The following is a 20,275-nucleotide window of genomic DNA, read 5'->3' on the forward strand; positions in this document are numbered from 1 at the left end:
CAATATGTTTAGGTTGGCATTTAAGGTTTTAAATACTGTTGGTAACAAAATCCCCAGTAAACCAATGCACCCCAAGTTTACAGAACTAGAACAAACAATGTGTGTAGCTAGCTACCACTGTTGTTGCTGGTCTCTGGTGCTGAGGGCTCCAGTGGGGGGGTCTGGTCCTCCTGGTGTCCAGGGGCCTCAGGTCCTCTATAGTACCCGTGTTGGAGGCTCTCTCTAGGGCTTGGTAGTTCTGGTTCTCCTTGTCCCCAGGGGGCCTCAGGTCCTCTATAGTACCCGTGTTGGAGGCTCTCCCAGGGCTTGGTAGTTCTGGTTCTCCTTGGTGCCCTGGCTGAGACCCATCAGAGAGAAACCACCTACCAAGATGCTGCAGGAGACTACTACTGCAGTACTGATGATCTGAGAGAGGGGAAAGAGAGAGCGAGGTAAAGCCTTTAGGACTGGCTCCAGATCTATGTGATGTGTAAAACCTTTAGGACTGGCTCCAGATCTATGTGATGTGTAAAACCTTTAGGACTGGCTCCAGATCTATGTGATGTGTAAAGTGTAAAACCTTTAGGACTGGCTCCAGATCTATGTGATGTGTAAAGTGTAAAACCTTTAGGACTGGCTCCAGATCTATGTGATGTGTAAAGTGTAAAACCTTTAGGACTGGCTCCAGATCCATGTGATGTGTAAAGCGTAAAACCTTTAGGACTGGCTCCAGATCTATGTGATGTGTAAAGTGTAAAACCTTTAGGACTGGCTCCAGATCTATGTGATGTGTAAAGTGTAAAACCTTTAGGACTGGCTCCAGATCTATGTGATGTGTAAAGTGTAAAACCTTTAGGACTGGCTCCAGATCTATGTGATGTGTAAAGTGTAAAACCTTTAGGACTGGCTCCAGATCTATATGATGTGTAAAGTGTAAAACCTTTAGGACTGGCTCCAGATCTATGTGATGTGTAAAGTGTAAACCTTTAGGACTGGCTCCAGATCTATGTGATGTGTAAAACCTTTAGGACTGGCTCCAGATCTATGTGATGTGTAAAGTGTAAAACCTTTAGGACTGGCTCCAGATCTATATGATGTGTAAAGTGTAAAACCTTTAGGACTGGCTCCAGATCTATGTGATGTGTAAAGTGTAAAACCTTTAGGACTGGCTCCAGATCTATGTGATGTGTAAAACCTTTAGGACTGGCTCCAGATCTATGTGATGTGTAAAGTGTAAAACCTTTAGGACTGGCTCCAGATCTATGTGATGTGTAAAGTGTAAACCTTTAGGACTGGCTCCAGATCTATGTGATGTGTAAAACCTTTAGGACTGGCTCCAGATCTATGTGATGTGTAAAGTGTAAAACCTTTAGGACTGGCTCCAGATCTATGTGATGTGTAAAGTGTAAAACCTTTAGGACTGGCTCCAGATCTATGTGATGTGTAAAGTGTAGTCAACTCAGGGAGAACTATACAGTGGATCTGTATTCCAGTAAACTAAAACCACAGGTGGCCCCTCTCCTGAGCCCTGCCATAGAAGAAGGCAGAGTCTATAGGATCAGGCATCGTCTCTCCTGAGCCCTGCCATAGAAGAAGGCAGAGTCTATAGGATCAGGCATCCTCTCTCCTGAGCCCTTCCATAGAAGAAGGCAGAGTCTATAGGATCAGGCATCCTCTCACCTGAGCCCTGCCATAGAAGGCAGAGTCTATAGGATCAGGCATCCTCTCTCCTGAGCCCTGCCATAGAAGGCAGAGTCTATAGTATCAGGCATCCTCTCACCTGAGCCCTGCCATAGAAGGCAGAGTCTATAGTATCAGGCATCCTCTCTCCTGAGCCCTGCCATAGAAGAAGGCAGAGTCTATAGTATCAGGCATCCTCTCTCCTGAGCCCTGCCATAGAAGGCAGAGTCTATAGTATCAGGCATCCTCTCTCCTGAGCCCTGCCATAGAAGAAGGCAGAGTCTATGGGATCAGGCATCCTCTCACCTGAGCCCTGCCATAGAAGAAGGCAGAGTCTATAGTATCAGGCATCCTCTCACCTGAGCCCTGCCATAGAAGAAGGCAGAGTCTATAGTATCAGGCATCCTCTCTCCTGAGCCCTGCCATAGAAGGCAGAGTCTATAGTATCAGGCATCCTCTCACCTGAGCCCTGCCATAGAAGAAGGCAGAGTCTATAGTATCAGGCATCCTCTCTCCTGAGCCATGCCATAGAAGGCAGAGTCTATAGTATCAGGCATCCTCTCTCCTGAGCCCTGCCATAGAAGGCAGAGTCTATAGTATCAGGCATCCTCTCACCTGAGCCCTGCCATAGAGGAAGGCAGAGTCTATAGTATCAGGCATCCTCTCACCTGAGCCCTGCCATAGAAGAAGGCAGAGTCTATAGTATCAGGCATCCTCTCACCTGAGCCATGCCATAGAAGAAGGCAGAGTCTATAGTATCAGGCATCCTCTCACCTGAGCCCTGCCATAGAAGAAGGCAGAGTCTACAGTATCAGGCATCCTCTCTCCTGCCAGGAGCAGACCTCCAAGGATGAGGAACGGTATGCTGTGGAAGAGAACAACACTGTAAGGTTAAGTTTGAGGAACACAAACATACAACACTGTTTCACACACACACACACAGGACGTACCCCCAGCCAAAGACCATGAAGACCCCAGGTGGAATCCTCAGCAAATTGTCCTTCTTGGTCAGAACCAAACAGAGAGGAATGAGACCTATAGTCAGACAGACAGAACCAACTCAGGGTTATTCCACAGATACTGTACAACATACCAGTCCAGACTCACGCGGTACATACCAGTCCAGACTGGCGCGGTACATACCAGTCCAGACTGGCGCGGTACATACCAGTCCAGACTGGCGCGGTACATACCAGTCCAGACTGGCGCGGTACATACCAGTCCAGACTCGCACGGTACATACCAGTCCAGACTCGCACGGTACATACCAGTCCAGACTCGCACGGTACATACCAGTCCAGACTCGCACGGTACATACCAGTCCAGACTCGCACGGTACATACCAGTCCAGACTCGCACGGTACATACCAGTCCAGACTCGCACGGTACATACCAGTCCAGACTCGCACGGTACATACCAGTCCAGACTCACATGGTACATACCAGTCCAGACTCACACGGTACATACCAGTCCAGACTCACACGGTACATACCAGTCCAGACACACGGTACATACCAGTCCAGACACACGGTACATACCAGTCTAGACACACGGTACATACCAGTCCAGACATATGTGCTGTAGAGTGACCCATAGAGCAGTGTGAATGTCAACACCTGTCCCAAGATGTCCTCCTGCTTCAGTACGAAGTTCCACAGGATCATACTGAAACACACTAGGAACTACAGGGACAAGGAGACACATTACTGTACATCACTTATATACATGATATAAAATACATTATGTACAGTGCCTTCGGAAAGTATTCAGACCCCTTGACTTTTTCCACATTTTGTTAAGTTACAGACTTATTCTAAAATTGATTAAATTCAAATATTTCCTTATAAAACCTACACACAATACCCTATAATGACAAAGCGAAAAACAGGTTTTTAGAAATGTTTGCAAATGTATTAAAAATAAAAAAACAAATACCTTATTTACATAAGTGCTCAAACCTTTTGCTATGAGACTGTAAATTGATCTCAGGTGCATCCTGTTTACATTGATCATCCTTGAGATGTTTCTACAACTTGATTGGAGTCCACCTGTGGTAAATTCAATTGATTGGACATGATTTGGAAAGGCACACACCTGTCTATATAAGGTCCCACAGTTGACAGTTCATGTCAGAGCAAAAACCAAGCCATGAGGTCAAAGGAATTGTTCGTAGAGCTCCAAGACAGGATTGTGTTGAGGCACAGATCTGGGGAAGTTAACCAAAACATTTCTGCAGCATTGAAGGTCCCCAAGAACACAGTGGCCTTTATCATTCATTTAATGGAAGAAGTTTGGAACCACCAAGACTATTCCTAGAGCTGGCCGCCCGGCCAAAGTGAGCAATCGGGGGAGAAGGGCCTTGGTCAGGGAGGTGACCAAGAACCCGATGGTCACTCTGACAGAGCTCCAGAGTTCCTCTGTGGAAGTGGGAGAACTTTCCAGAAAGACAACGATCTCTGCAACACTCCACCAATCAGGCCTTTATGGTAGAGCGGCCAGACAGAAGCCACTCCTCAGTAAAAGGCACATGACAGCCCGCTTGGAGTTCGCCAAAAGGTACCTAAAGATTCTCAGACCATGAGAAACAACATTCTCTGGTCTAATGAAACCAGATTGAACTCTTTGGCCTGAATGCTAAGCGTCACATCTGGAGGAAACCTGGCACCATCCCTACGGTGAAGCATGGTGGTGGTAGCGTCATGCTGTGGGGATGCTTTTCAGCGGCAGGGACTGAGAGACTAGTCAGGATCGAAGGAAAGATGAACGGAGTAAAGTACAGAGATCCTGCTTCAGAGCGCTCAGGACCTCAGACTGGGGCGAAGGTTCCCCTTCCAACAGGACAACGACCCTAAGCACAGAGTGAAGACAATGCAGGAGTGGCTTCGGGACAAGTCTCAGATGTCCTTGAGTCCTTGAACCCGATCGAACATCTCTGGGGAATCCTGAAAATAGCTGTGATGCGATGCTCCCCATCCAACCTGACAGAGCTTGAGAGGATCTGCAGAGAAGAATGTGAGAAACTTACCAAATACAGGTGTGCCAAGCTTGTAGAGTTATACCCAAGAAGACTCAAGGCTGTAATTGCTGCCAAAGGTGCTTCAACAAAGTACTGAGTAAAGAGTCGGAATACTTATGGAAATGTGTTTTTTTTTTTTTTATTTTATTCATCATTTTTTGCTTTGTCATTAAGGGGTATTGTGTGTAGATTGATATGAGGCAAAAACGTTGTTTTATCCATTTTAAAATAAGGCTATAACGTATCAAAATGTGGAAAAAGTCAAGGGGTCTGAATACTTTCAGAATGTACTGTATCTGAAGGATATATGTAATAACTCTTTCAGAATGTACTGTATATGAAGGATATATGTAATAACCCTTTCAGAATGTACTGTATCTGAAGGATATATGTAATAACCCTTTCAGAATGTACTGTATCTGAAGGATATATGTAATAACCCTTTCAGAATGTACTGTATCTGAAGGATATATGTAATAACCCTTTCAGAATGTACTGTATATGAAGGATATATGTAATAACTCTTTCAGAATGTACTGTATATGAAGGATATATGTAATAACCCTTATTAGAATGTACTGTATTATGAAGGATATATGTAATAACCCTTTCAGAATGTACTGTATCTGAAGGATATATGTAATAACTCTTTCAGAATGTACTGTATATGAAGGATATATGTAATAACCCTTTCAGAATGTACTGTATCTGAAGGATATATGTAATAACCCTTTCAGAATGTACTGTATATGAAGGATATATGTAATAACTATTTCAGAATGTACTGTATATGAAGGATATATGTAATAACCCTTTCAGAATGTACTGTATATGAAGGATATATGTAATAACCCTTTCAGAATGTACTGTATATGAAGGATATATGTAATAACCCTTTCAGAATGTACTGTATATGAAGGATATATGTAATAACCTGTGCCAGGAAGAGGTTCATAGAAAACATGTGTGGGAGCCTCTTGAACTTCTTACTGAGGAGAATGACAGCGACGGTCCACACCTACAACACAAACACTATGTGTTTCAGTGTATCCAGTGTTTAAACACAGCTTGAACACACTCAAGTTCTCAAAAGTCTTTGCAGAGTAGATTAGAATTTTAAAAAGCCATTGGTATAAATCCTCTTTAATTAAAGCTGCATTCTTCACCAAGGAGTCAGTAAGCCCTGACCAACACCAAGGATTCAGTAAGCCCTGACCAACACCAAGGAGTCAGTAAGCCCTGACCAACAGTAAGCCCGGACCAACACCAAGGAGTCAGTAAGCCCTGAGCAACACCAAGGAGTCAGTAAGCCCTGACCAACACCAAGGAGTCAGTAAGCCCTGACCAACACCAAGGAGTCAGTAAGCCCTGACCAACACCAAGGAGTCAGTAAGCCCTGACCAACACCAAGGATTCAGTAAGCCCTGACCAACACCAAGGAGTCAGTAAGCCCTGATCAACACCAAGGAGTCAGTAAGCCCTGACCAACAGTAAGCCCTGATTAACACCAAGGAGTCAGTAAGCCCTGACCAACACCAAGGAGTCAGTAAGCCCTGACCAACACCAAGGAGTCAGTAAGCCCTGACCAACACCAAGGAGTCAGTAAGCCCTGACCAACACCAAGGAGTCAGTAAGCCCTGATCAACACCAAGGAGTCAGTAAGCCCTGATCAACACCAAGGAGTCAGTAAGCCCTGACCAACACCAAGGAGTCAGTAAGCCCTGACCAACACCAAGGAGTCAGTAAGCCCTGACCAACAGTAAGCCCTGATTAACACCAAGGAGTCAGTAAGCCCTGACCAACACCAAGGAGTCAGTAAGCCCTGACCAACACCAAGGAGTCAGTAAGCCCTGACCAACACCATGGAGTCAGTAAGCCCTGACCAACACCATGGAGTCAGTAAGCCCTGACCAACACCAAGGAGTCAGTAAGCCCTGACCAACACCAAGGAGTCAGTAAGCCCTGACCAACACCAAGGATTCAGTAAGCCCTGACCAACACCATGGAGTCAGTAAGCCCTGACCAACACCAAGGAGTCAGTAAGCCCTGACCAACACCTTGCTTCAATCAGCTGAAGTCAGACAGGACCAACACATGGAGGACGACCACAAAGGCCACAGATAATAAAATGTACTGTGAAGTGAGACCTTTACACTAAATGACAAACCTATTGAAAACAGTATCAAAGTCTGTCTTCTTCATTGGCCTTTCATGTAGAGAGAGAGAGAAACAGAGAGAGAGAGAAACAGAGAGAGAGAGAGAGAAACAGAGAGAGAGAGAGAAACAGAGAGAGAGAGAGAGAAACAGAGAGAGAGAGAGAGAAACAGAGAGAGAGAGAGAGAAACAGAGAGAGAGAGAGAGAAACAAAGAGAGAGAGAAACAGAGAGAGAGAGAGAGAAACAGAGAGAGAGAGAAACAAAGAGAGAGAGAAACAAAGAGAGAGAGAAACAGAGAGAGAGAGAGAAACAGAGAGAGAGAGAAACAGAGAGAGAGAAAACAGAGAGAGAGAGAAAACATAGAGAGAGAGAGAAACAGAGAGAGAAACAAAGAGAGAGAGAAACAGAGAGAAAACAGAGAGAGAGAGAGAAACAAGAGAGAGAGAGAAACAGAAGAGAGAGAGAGAGAGAGAGAGAGAAACAGAGAGAGAGAGAAAACAGAGAGAGAGAGAGAAACAGAGAGAGAGAGAGAAACAACAACAGAGAGAGAGAGAAACAGAGAGAGAGAGAACAGAGATAGAGAGAACAGAGAAGAAACAGAGAGAGAGAGAAACAGAGAGAGAGAGAAACAGAGAGAGAGATGGAACAGAGAGAGAGAGAGAAACAGAGAGAGAGAGAAACAGAGAGAGAGAGAAACAGAGAGAGAGAGATAGAGAAACAGAGAGAGAAACAGAGAGAGAGAGAGAGAGAGAGAAACAGAGAGAGAGAGAGAAACAGAGAGAGAGAAACAGAGAGAGAGAGAGAGAGAAACAGAGAGAGAGAGAGAAACAGAGAGAGAGAAAGAGAGAGAAACAGAGAGAAACAGATAGAGAAACGAAGAGAAACAGAGAGAGATAGAGAGAAACAGAGAGATAGAGAGAGAACATAGAGATATATAGAGAAAACAGAGATAGAGAGAGAGAGAGAGAAGATAACAGATAAAGAACATAATAGGAAGAACTCACCAGTGCGACCAGGCTGACGATGCTGATGTTGAAGCTAACATTCTGCAGCTCAGTGACCAGTGGCTTGGGTCCATCAGGGGATGGTCAGGAGCCAGGCTGACACGTACATGATGGGGCAGACAGGAACGTGCTGATCACCATCCCTGACGTCACCTACAGGAGGACAGACAGAGAGGTAGAGAGAGGGATGTGATGTGGAAATATAAACCTTGGCTGTCTAGAAAGGTGGTTATTAGCTAAGAAATTAAATATGAATTGATAATGTAATACTCACCACTTCCAGCTCCATGTTGTACTGTGATGTGTGTGTGTGTGTGTGTGTGTGTGTGTGTGTGTTGTGTGTGTGTGTGTGTGTGTGTGTTACCAACTCACCACTTCCAGCTCCATGTTGTACTGTGATGTGTGTGTGTGTGTGTGTGTGTGTGTGTGACCAACTCACCACTTCCAGCTCCATGTTGTACTGTGGTGTGTGTGTGTGTTACCAACTCACCACTTCCAGCTCCATGTTGTACTGTGGTGTGTGTGTGTGTGTTACCAACTCACCACTTCCAGCTCCATGTTGTACTGTGGTGTGTGTGTGTGTTACCAACTCACCACTTCCAGCTCCATGTTGTACTGTGTGTGTGTGTATGTGTGTGTGTGTGTGTTACCAACTCACCACTTCCAGCTCCATGTTGTACTGTGGTGTGTGTGTGTGTATGTTACCAACTCACCACTTCCAGCTCCATGTTGTACTGTGTGTGTGTGTGTGTGTGTGTGTGTGTGTGTGTGTGTGTGTGTGTGTGTGTTGTGTGTGTGTGTGTGACCAACTCACCACTTCCAGCTCCATGTTGTACTGTGGTGTGTGTGTGTGTTACCAACTCACCACTTCCAGCTCCATGTTGTACTGTGGTGTGTGTGTGTGTTACCAACTCACCACTTCCAGCTCCATGTTGTACTGTGGTGTGTGTTGTGTGTTACCAACTCACCACTTCCAGCTCCATGTTGTACTGTGTGTGTGTGTGTGTGTGTGTGTGTGTGTGTGTGTGTGTGTGTGTTGTGTGTGTGTGTGTGTGTGTGTGTGTGTGTGTTACCAACTCACCACGTCCAGCTCCATGTTGTACTGTGATGCGTAGATGGCTACACTGGGAGCGGTGGGGAACACCCCGTAGAGAAAGGCATAGTTAGACAGGCTGGAGTGGTTCAGACTGCTGCTGTTGTAACCTGTAGAGTCCAGCAGGTCTACCATGTCCTTACAGATAAGAGGCATCACCAGCCTACATACGAGAGACAAACATAACACTGTGTTAGGACACTAGGACAGTACCACTAGGACAGTACCACTAGGACAGTACCACTAGGACAGTACCACTAGGACAGGACAGTACCACAAGGACAGGACAGTACCACTAGGACAGTACCACTAGGACAGTACCACTAGGACAGGACCACTAGGACAGGACCACTAGGACAGGACCACACCACTAGGACAGGACAGTACCACTAGGACAGGACAGTACCACTAGGACAGTACAGTACCACTAGGACAGGACAGGACCACTAGGACAGTACAGGACCACTAGGACAGTACCACTAGGACAGTACAGTACCACTAGGACAATACCACACCACTAGGACAGTACCACTAGGACAGTACCACTAGGACAGTACAGTACCACTAGGACAGGATAGTACCACTAGGACAGTACCACTAGGACAATACCACACCACTAGGACAGTACCACTAGGACAGTACCACTAGGACAGTACAGTACCACTAGGGCAATACCACACCACTAGGACAGTACCACTAGGACAGTACAGTACCACTAGGACAGGATAGTACCACTAGGACAGTACCACTAGGACAGTACAGTACCACTAGGACAGTACCACTAGGACAGTACAGTACCACTAGGACAATACCACTAGGACAATACCTATGAAGGACAGTACAGTACCACTAGGACAGTACAGTACCACTAGAACAGTACCACTAGGACAGTACAGTACCCTATTTACAACTGCAGTTCTTGACATTTCTGTAACTCACAGTTTGGCAGTGATGAGCAGGATAAGGGCTACTCCAGTAGACCTGGTGAGTTTGTCCACCTGTCCCACCATAGAGAGTCCCAGGTAGAAGAGAGCTGCTCCTCCGAAGGAGTTGGCCAGGCCGTCCACAAACTCCTCCATCACAGCAGGGATCCTCTGGCCCAGGACAAAGTGGGACACGATCCCGACCACCACCATGAACACGATCGGGTTCTTCAGTACCTAGAAAATAGATTTGAATAAAAGTGGGACACGATGACCACCACCGTATAGAACAATACTTTACTGTCCACTTTCCTTACAGTCCACAAAAATGGGTCTTATTGCTGTTAACCCAACCCCCTAAGACACCCCCTGACTCCATGTTTTAACCCAACCCCCTAAGACACACCCTGACTCCATGTTTTAACCCAACCCCCTAAGACACCCCCTGAAGCCATGTTTTAACCCAACCCCCTAAGACACCCCCTGACTCCATGTTTTAACCCAACCCCCTAAGACACCCCCTGACTCCATGTTTTAACCCAACCCCCTAAGACACCCCCTGACTCCATGTTTTAACCCAACCCCCTAAGACACACCCTGACTCCATGTTTTAACCCAACCCCCTAAGACACACCCTGACTCCATGTTTTAACCCAACCCCCTAAGACACACCCTGACTCCATGTTTAACCCAACCCCCTAAGACACCCCCTGACTCCATGTTTAACCCAACCCCCTAAGACACACCCTGACTCCATGTTTTAACCCAACCCCCTAAGACACACCCTGACTCCATGTTTTAACCCAACCCCCTAAGACACACCCTGACTCCATGTTTTAACCCAACCCCCTAAGACACACCCTGACACCATGTTTTAACCCAACCCCCTAAGACCCACCCTGACTCCATGTTAACCCAACCCCCTAAGACCCACCCTGACTCCATGTTTTCTAGCCTTTATTATTCACTGTGATATTAAGATGTTTTTCCATTCTTATCACAGCTAGCTAACAGATACACAGATCCTTTCACTCTAATTTATTTGTTACAAAATCCTACGTATTTACAACTTTTATTGAATGTAAAATATGTTCCTTGTCCAATAAAGAATAAAGTACCATTTCATGTAATTTGCAAAACAAAAAAACTATTGATCACAGAAGAAAGCAAGATGAAATGACCTGCAGCAGCACCACTCTGATGATCTGCAACTTGCCCTGCTGTCTCTCTGGGTGGTCCTTCCACTTCTGGACCTCACAGAAGGCAAATCCTATGGGATTGAGGAGCATCAGGGAGACAGGAGCCACCAGGTAGATGTACTGCAGGTACTCTGGATGTGTGTTCCTGTACAGGGCGTCCACTGCAGGGAGCAGGGACGGGGGGTGGGGGACGGGGAAAAGGCAGATGTTATTGTATGGTTTCCAAACCATTCCTCAGGGACCCCCAGATGTTCCAACAAATACAGTGTATTCGGAAAGTATTCAGACCCCTTCACTTTTTCCACTTTGTTATATTCTACAATAGATTAACATTAAATATTTTCCTCATCAATCTACACACAATAGCCCATAATGACAAAGCGAAAAAAGGTTGAGAAATGTTTGCAAATTTATAAAACAGAAAAAACAGAAATAACTTATTTACATAAGTATTCAGACCCTTTGCTATGAGACTGTAAATTGAGCTCAGGTACATCCTGTTTCCATTGATCATCTTTGAGCTGTTTCTACAACTTGGAAAGGCACACACCTGTCTATATAAAGGTCCCAGTTGACAGTGCATGTCAGAGCAAAAACCAAGCGTCACGTCTGGAGGAAACCTGGTACCATCCCTACGGTGAAGCATGGTGGTGGCAGCATCATGCTGTGGGGATGTTTTCAGCAGCAGGGACTGGGAGATTAGTCAGGATTGAGGGAAAGATGAACGGAACAAAGCACTGAGAGATCCTTGATGAAAACCTGCTCCAGAGCACTCATGACCTCAGACTGGGGCGAAGGTTCCCTTTCCAACAGGATAACAACCCTAACCACACAGCCAAGACAACACAGGTGTGGCTTAGGGACAAGTCTCTGAATGTCCCTAATGTTGTAGTGTCATACCCAAGAAGACTGTAATCACTGCCAAAGGTGCTTCAATAAAGAACTGAGTAAAGAGTCTGAATACTTATGGAAATGTGATATATTTTTTTATATACATTTGCAAAAATGTCTCAACCCGTTTTTGCTTTGTCATTTTGGGGTATTGTGTGTAGATTGATGACGGAAAAAAACTATGTAATCCATTTTAGAATAAGGCTGTAAAGTAACAATGTGGGAAGGGGTCTGAATACTTTCAGAATGCACTGTGTGTGGAACGGCTGCGACTGTTTTGAGAAAGAGGTTGAACTTTCCAAAGGAAAATAAACTAGCCCTATTGTACTACGATCACATTCCAAAACACAACCATCCTCACCAATGGGATACCCCAGGGCGAAGTCGTTGCTCTGCGTAGCGAAGATGGAGTAGAGTCCTGCCTTGCTGTACCTGCTCTCCGGACTGGCCACGGCCAGCGTCAGAACACACACCAGGACGAACACCGACACCTTGGCTATCAGGATACTCCACAGGAACGACCAGATCACATTTTTAAAGTCCAACACAACCATGTTCTTGAAGAGCAGCGCCGGGAGGGCGAACTTAGACACAAAGTTCCCTAATCCTTTAGCTTGACAGGAGGTGATGACGTCTGTCCTACCGGCGATGTATCCACACAGGATGATCCCAAAACACTCCAGGAGAGCCGGGAAGAGCTTGTCGATAGACATGGCTTGGCTGGAGGAGAGGGGGTTGTGGGATATGTTCTTGCCATTGATGGCTACGTAGGTATCCATAGTTGTATGAGGACTAAATTACTTTACGGATGGGAATATCTTTCGATATCGGAGTACAGAACAGTGACGCTGGGCACCAGTTCAGGGTGATACATCCGCAATACCCTTGTTGAAACAATAATAATCAGTGAGTAGTAGGGTAGGCCATACACTTTTATGGTTGTCACAAAACACATGTAATACCAAGGACCAATAGCGTTTCCTGACCAAATGACAGGAAAAACTCCTGGCCCTACCAATACCCTATACAGGAGAGGGAGAATGCGGTGAATCTGTTGTCAAAAATAACCAATACAAAGCTATTTACGAGGAGTGCAGTGCTGACGACATGCACACCACAGATAATATTGCATTTTAGCCTACTCCCAACTGTGCATTGAAACTGCTTTCAAAAATAGTCATGGGGGATTTCAGCATGTGAGGATTGACAGAGTAACCTTTTATACGTGTAACTCGTGATGTCTTGAACGATGCCAATTATTGGATTTGGAGCTAGGTACTGTAGCTAGCTAAAGTTAGCATGCTATTCGGTGCTAGTAACGTTTACATCTAACGTTAGCTAACTCGCGTGCTAAAAACATATTGCGAAAATACAACAAGATAAAAGCGTCATACCTTGCACATCTGGTGACGAGATATTGCATATTTAACACGCGCGTGTCGTTAGACGTTAGTCTAATTCGTCCTATCTATTGCTGTTGACAGCTAGCTAACCGTAGTACAAATGCATGCTGTTCGGAATCCTTGGGAATTTGCCCTGTTGAAGTTGAAATGTAAAATGGTAAGGGTTAAGGTTAGAGTAAAGGTTATGTCCCAAGGATCCCACATAGCAATAACAATTCTCATTTGTGTCCTTTGGTGCAATTGTTCAACAACGCCCTAAATTATGAGTGACAAGCCAGGCATCCAATTGTCGCCAAAGTGTGTTGTTGTGAGGAGCTATACTCGGCTTTGATTGGGTGGGAAAGCGACCGCAAGTTGGTAAGGGTCTCATAAGAGGTCTGTATAATGCGAGTTAAGACCGGTCAATAAATCAATGAATTAGCTAAGACTAGACATCTTTAAAATAGATACAAACCTAGAATACTCCACTAGCTGCATATCCCCCTAAAAATTTGATTAGATTCTAAATAGTGTAGCTTGAGAGTGTTGGTGAAGCAACTCACTTCCTTTTATATTGTACGAGAAGACAAGAAGTCTCAATTCCAACTTTATTTGCTTTATTTAGAAAATCCATTTGGAAATAGTTTTTGTTTTACATTGAAAAGCATCAGGAAGAAAATACACTCAAAAAGGCAGAAACAAAAGCAGTTGAATGCTTCTAAAAAATATATATAAGTTCCCTTGAAGCCAAAGTACATAAAGCACTCTGCAGTACCATTGTAAATGTCATAGGGAACTAATCTCCCGTGGGCAGTTTCTGCATGTAGCTGACCAAACTACGCTATATTTTACTTTTGGGTTAACAGAGATAACTAGGGAACAAGAGACAGAATAAATTCTGAAAGAAGACTGACAGAAAAATGTCCCCATGAGGAACGTCATTCATTATGTCTGTCACCTGAGGAGGAACTAACACAACTTTAATGGTCCTCTTTTTGAAACGTTCCATTTCTGCTGGATGTTTCTGGCTGTTTGGTCCTAGGTAGTCTCGAATGCAAGTTGTATCTGAGACACTGCCTCTGTGGGATGAGACTACGTCCTAGTGCAGCCCATTGTCTTTGGTCAAACACACATGCTCATGCCATTCCCCCCATTCTCTATTGCATATTATGCATATTATCGTCTTTACAGAACAGAGAAAACACTGAGGCCAAACATAGCACTTTCTCTCACACATCAGCATACAGCATATTTTGATCCATATTCATATCCTCCTTGCATACATTAAACACTTGCAAATTCTATGAGAAAAGCTCATTCATATCATAACTTCAGGATCATGTATAACATTTTAATACATTTTAATGGTTTTCTTTCATAGGTCAAATATTGGATTGTCACTCTGCAAGTGGTTCTGAGACAAGCTTGATGTTAATATCAAGTAGCGGAGACATCCCAGAGCAGTAGTACAGAAGCAGAAGATAATACTGTAACTGTATAATAAAAAATTGTCAAAGACATAACTTAGAAAAAAAAAAAAAAATTAGTACTTCCCAACAACTCAAATCATACAAAATTAAACTGTCATGAGTGACGTTTTTCTTTCTTTCAAGGCAAAAAGAAAACATTCAATTTTCACCTAAAGTTCAATCAACGCATACTGTAACACACAAGCGTCCATTTTGTCTCTACCGTGTAAAAAAGTTCACGACATGCTATGAACTGCACACGAATTGTATGTAAAAGTACCCTTTGATGGTTAGAATAATGTAACTGATATGCTATAGTTGGGTTGCCCTTTGGCGAAGACAGGCACAGCATCTGACACGACGGTTTCCCTTAAATCTCAGAAAGATCCTTCATAACAATCCGGAATTGAAAAAAAAGACAGTGAAAAATGATAACAAAAGTATACAGTTTCAACACTACATAGTGGAGTAATACCAAATGCATAGCCTATAAAACAAGCCTCTGTTGAGACTTTGGTTGGTTTGGGGTGCTGTTCGTTAAATGAGAATATTTTGTCAACTCCAGGCAGAAACACATGGTTGTGTGAGTCCCACTGCAAATATGGTCCATCCATGAGGTGCTATAAGCCTCGTAGACAGAGGCAGTGGGAGTGACATACTTACATCCATGTACTCTGAGGGAGGGAGAGAGGGAGGGAGGGAGACATCCCAAAAACGACCCCTTCACCTGGGGATAGGGGGTAGTGGGGGTGCACCCCTGGACTTTTTATCCGAACCTGGACAGGAAAGAAGAGGAAAATAAGTTGGACATGTCAAGCAGGCTGTTAAGGACAGGAAGATACTCTGAAGGCAGGCTGGAAACTTTCAGGAGGAAACAGATTTGGGACAAATCAATACATATATAAAACACTTGATTTAGCTGGGAGTTTGCTATTTTTGAAGCACAGCGCAAGAATTCCGAAGTATTTGAGGTGCATTTGACCCAGGTCTGGGAGGAAAGCCCTTGGTTCCTACCTCTGCCGTCAGTCTTGGACAACTTGCTGGGGTATGTCTTCTGACAGGACACGTAAGGCTCTGGGACAGGGAGGTCTGAGACAGGGTGGAACTGGAACCGGGCCTCCCACTCATCTGACACAGAGAGAAACACAACTCTCAGCTGGGTCAGTTAAAGACCTATATGGGTTCAAACACGGGTCTTCTCTGCACCACAAATCTGTTAGCCCACTGAGCTGAAGCCAAGTCATTAGCAATGGGAGCTAAGGGCACATTAGGGAGTAAGGTCTCAAGCAGGTTTACTCATCTTATGAATTCCTTCCGTTACACTCACCAACGGGTTGGTGATGGGAGTTCTGGAAGCCGTTGCCCATGGGGGGAGGTGGGGGAGGAGGGCCTCCTATTCCCGGTCGGTCTGGGGGGAGCGGGGGCCGGTGTCCCCCACGGGAGGGCTCTGCTCCCGGGCGGTTAGGAGGTGAGGGGACTGGAGATGACCTTATACTGCCTCCACGTGGACCTGAGGAGGGAGGGGGAGGGAGCGGGCCTGGGGGAGAAGAGGTTACACCACAGAGTTCAATACAACACTAGTTCTATATAATAGCATCATGTATATCATTGCTATAGGTCACATCATAGCTACAAACTACATTCCATCCAGTCTCAAAACACCTACACGGTGTACTGATGTCTGACCAAACTGACCACAGAAAGGTTAGCTATGTTTGTAGTTGCTAAGCTAACCCAAAAAGAGACAGTGGTCATCATTATATGACCTGAGGGGAGACTGAAGGAAGCAGCATCCTTACCCGTCCGTCCTGAGGGGTTTTTACCCAGAGGGGGCGGCCTCTCACTGGGAGGGGGTGGCAGTGGCCCTGAACGGCCAGGTGGGGGCGCCGGCGAGTTGAGTGAAAGGTTCCTCTGTGGTAGTCTGGGGGTGTGTTCGTCTCCTCCCGCAGGCGTTGGGGGCAGCAGTGGAGGGCCCGGTCTGCCAGGAGGGAGAGGGGGAGCTCCACCACCGCCGATGGAGGGCCGAGAGGAAGACGCGCTGGGGGGCTTGGAGTTGAAAGATGGTGGCGGTGGGGGTCCATCTCTGGATATGGAGGACCGGTGGCCCCCCAGGGGTGGGGGTGGGGGCCAGGGGTCCTCCGAGGGTCTGCCAGGGTGGGGGGCTGGGGGTAGAGGGGGACGTCCACTACTGGGAACCGGAGGGGCCCCAAAGGAGGGTTTTGGCCCAGACGAGGCCCCTATAGGGCCAGGGGGAGGGGGCAGGCCTTGGTGTCTGCCTGCAATGTTGGGTGGTGGAGGGGCCGGCGCTGAGCTGGGATCCGGGCTCCTCCTGGAACAGGCGGGGTCCCTCGGTTCTGGATGCTCTGGTTTGGCCGTGGGGTGTTGGGGATGGGGGGAGGGGGTCCGCCAGGGGTCTCTGGTCGCGGGGGGCCTGCCCGTCCCCTGGGGAGGTCGGGGGCGCTGCTCCGGGGAAAGGCTGGGGCCCCTGAGAACCGTGGAGGGCCAGAGGAGGGGCCCCCACCACCAAACGGTCTGGGTCCTGAGGAACGGCCTCCTGGAGGTACCATGGGGGGCCTAGGGCCTCCTGTGGAAGCATAAGGGTTTCAAACATCACACACTTTGTCTATCATCATTTTGTCCTACATGGAGCTATGGTTAAAAACAACCAAATAACTAGTGTCCTCTATGCATTACAGAAATACACGTAGCCCGTGTCACATAGTGGCTGGTGTGAATGTGAGACCAGGTGAGAATTGGGGTATAAGTTAGCGAGCCGGAACTCTCGGTTAGCAAGCCAGTGTTCCTGCCATGGACGACACCCATGGGCTATGCTTGCGACAAGTTGTCAAACGTTTGGTCAGCAACTTTTGTTTCTTTTTCTGTAAATGTTTTACCGCTTACTCAACTAAACGACAGCTATGTAAAACAATGATTCGTATTGCAGTAAGGTCTTCAATGCTGTTGGGGGAAAAGCGGCTGGGAAGCCGGTTGTCAGCACAGGAACTATGAAACATATTCGCTTTTAACAATGTAATATGAATTGTGTCTTTTTAATAATGTTGTGTATTTAATAAAGTATTGTAGTTTTAATATTGCTATTTTATAAAGGAGCAAGGGTTATAATTATTGTTTATATTTTTCAAAGAATTGTGTGTCCCTTATTATGTAGTTTTTTGGTTTGTCTAGTCCGCCCGGGAAAATGAGCTGGTATTGCCCTAGCAAGCGGACTAGTTTAATATTCTTTGTTATATGTTTGTTTATATGTTTTGTCACCCTTTCTGCAGAGTCCTCCAGGGCTGGCTGGTTTTAGAAGGGAACTATTTGGTTAGAGAGCAGAGGCAAGTCGTATGAATTTACATGCGTGCTTTCGCATGCTAATATCACCAGTGTGTGATGGTGGCGGTGGGGGTTTCTTCAAAGAGTGTCTAATCTTTCAAAGAGTGTTTAATCACCAGTGTGTTATCATCTTACAAAGAGTGTTTAGTCACCAGTGTTATCTTACAAAGAGTGTTTAATCACCAGTGTGTTATCATCTTACAAAGAGTGTTTAGTCACCAGTGTTATCTTACAAAGAGTGTTTAATCACCAGTGTTATCTTACAAAGAGTGCTTAATCACCAGTGTTACATGCTGACCAGACTGGACACGTCGCGTGCGCCGCAAAATAAATTTTGAAATCCATGTTATTCAATTATTGCACCCACGCTGCTCGTGCGCGCCAACGAGCGTCTGCGATGCCAAGGGCTAAAATTGAACTCCTTTCTATTTCTGATGCAGATCGCGCTGAAAGTACTGCCTCTCCCATCTCCTCATTGGTTTATAGAAGCAGGTACCCACGTGCCGTCTCCTCATTGGTTATACCCACGTGGGGGATTGAAAGACGAACTGTTTTGCCGGTAGTCGTGGTAATACTATGAAAGTTTAGATGCCAATCACCATATAAGTTCAAAGATGAAAAAGCCTGGAAGGAGGAGAGATGACTAGAAACGATTCGGTTGACCGTTTTATGTTTGGATTAATTGGCGGAGTAGAGGAGCTTGTGCATTTCAGGTAAAATAACAACTCAATGTTTATATCCCAGGACAAATTAGCTAGCAAGTGCAAGCTAACTAGCTAAATTGCCATACATGTTTAATGCTTTTCGACCTGTCCCCAAATTAATGTCATTGGCTCAGAGTTTGTTTTGATATTTTAACCTGCGTGTCGTGATCGCGTTTGGTGTAGAGGGACAAAATAAATGTATGCGCGATAGCGCACGATAGCGCACGCGCACAGCCGGTTTAATCACCAGTGTGTTATCATCTTACAAAGAGTGTTTAGTCATCAGTGTGTTATCATCTTACAAAGAGTGTTTAGTCACCAGTGTGTTATCATCTTACAAAGAGTGTTTAGTCATCAGTGTGTTATCATCTTACAAAGAGTGTTTAGTCACCAGTGTGTTATCATCTTACAAAGAGTGTTTAGTCACCAGTGTGTTATCATCTTACAAAGAGTGTTTAGTCATCAGTGTGTTATCATCTTACAAAGAGTGTTTAGTCACCAGTGTGTTATCATCTTACAAAGAGTGTTTAGTCATCAGTGTGTTATCATCTTACAAAGAGTGTTTAGTTACCAGTGTGTTATCATCTTACAAAGAGTGTTTAGTCACCAGTGTGTTATCATCTTACAAAGAGTGTTTAGTCACCAGTGTGTTATCATCTTACAAAGAGTGTTTAGTCACCAGTGTGTTATCATCTTACAAAGAGTGTTTAGTCACCAGTGTGCTATCATCTTACAAAGAGTGTTTAGTCACCAGTGTGTTATCATCTTACAAAGAGTGTTTAGTCACCAGTGTGTTATCATCTTACAAAGAGTGTTTAGTCACCAGTGTTATCTTACAAAGAGTGTTTAGTCACCAGTGTGTTATCATCTTACAAAGAGTGTTTAGTCACCAGTGTGTTATCATCTTACAAAGAGTGTTTAGTCACCAGTGTGTTATCATCTTACAAAGAGTGTTTAGTCACCAGTGTTATCTTACAAAGAGTGTGAATATACTTTATGTAAAGTGTTTTACATGCAAGTCTTGGCATTATTTATTGCCCTGCTGCTCTCCATAATGTATGTCTTCTATACCAGGGGGTCCCAAACTCTTTCACTCGGGGCCCTTCCAGCACTGGGGAACTTCACTCCCTAAGGTCTGCAATACTAAGATGATGAGGGCAACTGATGATGCACTACCCAATTTTGAAATTGTGCCTTGCGCATTCCACGATTACAACTTTCAAGAGTACGTTTAAAGTTGGACTGAGTTACTTTTATTGGGGGGGAGGACCCCTGCCGACCCCCTCCGAGCCAGTGTGTCTCTGGGGTCATGAATTTTATTATTGTTTTGTTATGTAATAAACCTTGGCACTTTGGTCAACTCTGACAGACCTGTAATTGACTTGTCCCGAGGACCTCCCCTCGTGTATAAAAAGGTGGCGCAGTACAGTTTACATATAGCA

General features: G+C 45.3%; 1 protein-coding gene, 1 long non-coding RNA gene and 1 pseudogene across 2 annotated transcripts in view; all 3 read right to left on the minus strand.

Moving 5' to 3' along the window:
* Positions 1–115: 115 nt before the first annotated feature.
* On the minus strand, positions 116–13,865 carry LOC115188697 (integral membrane protein GPR155-like; annotated as a pseudogene).
* Positions 462–1,075, minus strand: LOC115188772 (uncharacterized). The gene is made up of 2 exons (XR_003876596.1): positions 1,002–1,075; positions 462–874 (listed from the first exon to the last, which is right to left on the minus strand). It is a non-coding gene; the product is annotated as an uncharacterized LOC115188772 (long non-coding RNA).
* Positions 13,866–13,924: 59 nt separating the features above from the next.
* The window catches only part of LOC115188771 (WAS/WASL-interacting protein family member 1-like), a 40,587-nt gene continuing 34,236 nt past the window's right edge, over positions 13,925–20,275 (minus strand). Inside the window, 5 exon segments of the mRNA XM_029747612.1 lie at positions 13,925–15,569; positions 15,808–15,921; positions 16,121–16,330; positions 16,593–17,111; positions 17,114–17,377. Coding sequence (XP_029603472.1) covers positions 15,517–15,569; positions 15,808–15,921; positions 16,121–16,330; positions 16,593–17,111; positions 17,114–17,377 — 1,160 coding nt within the window. The 3' untranslated portion in view covers positions 13,925–15,516.

The sequence above is a fragment of the Salmo trutta genome, unplaced genomic scaffold, assembly GCF_901001165.1.
Source record: "Salmo trutta unplaced genomic scaffold, fSalTru1.1, whole genome shotgun sequence".
Classification (NCBI taxonomy): Eukaryota; Metazoa; Chordata; class Actinopteri; order Salmoniformes; family Salmonidae; genus Salmo; species Salmo trutta.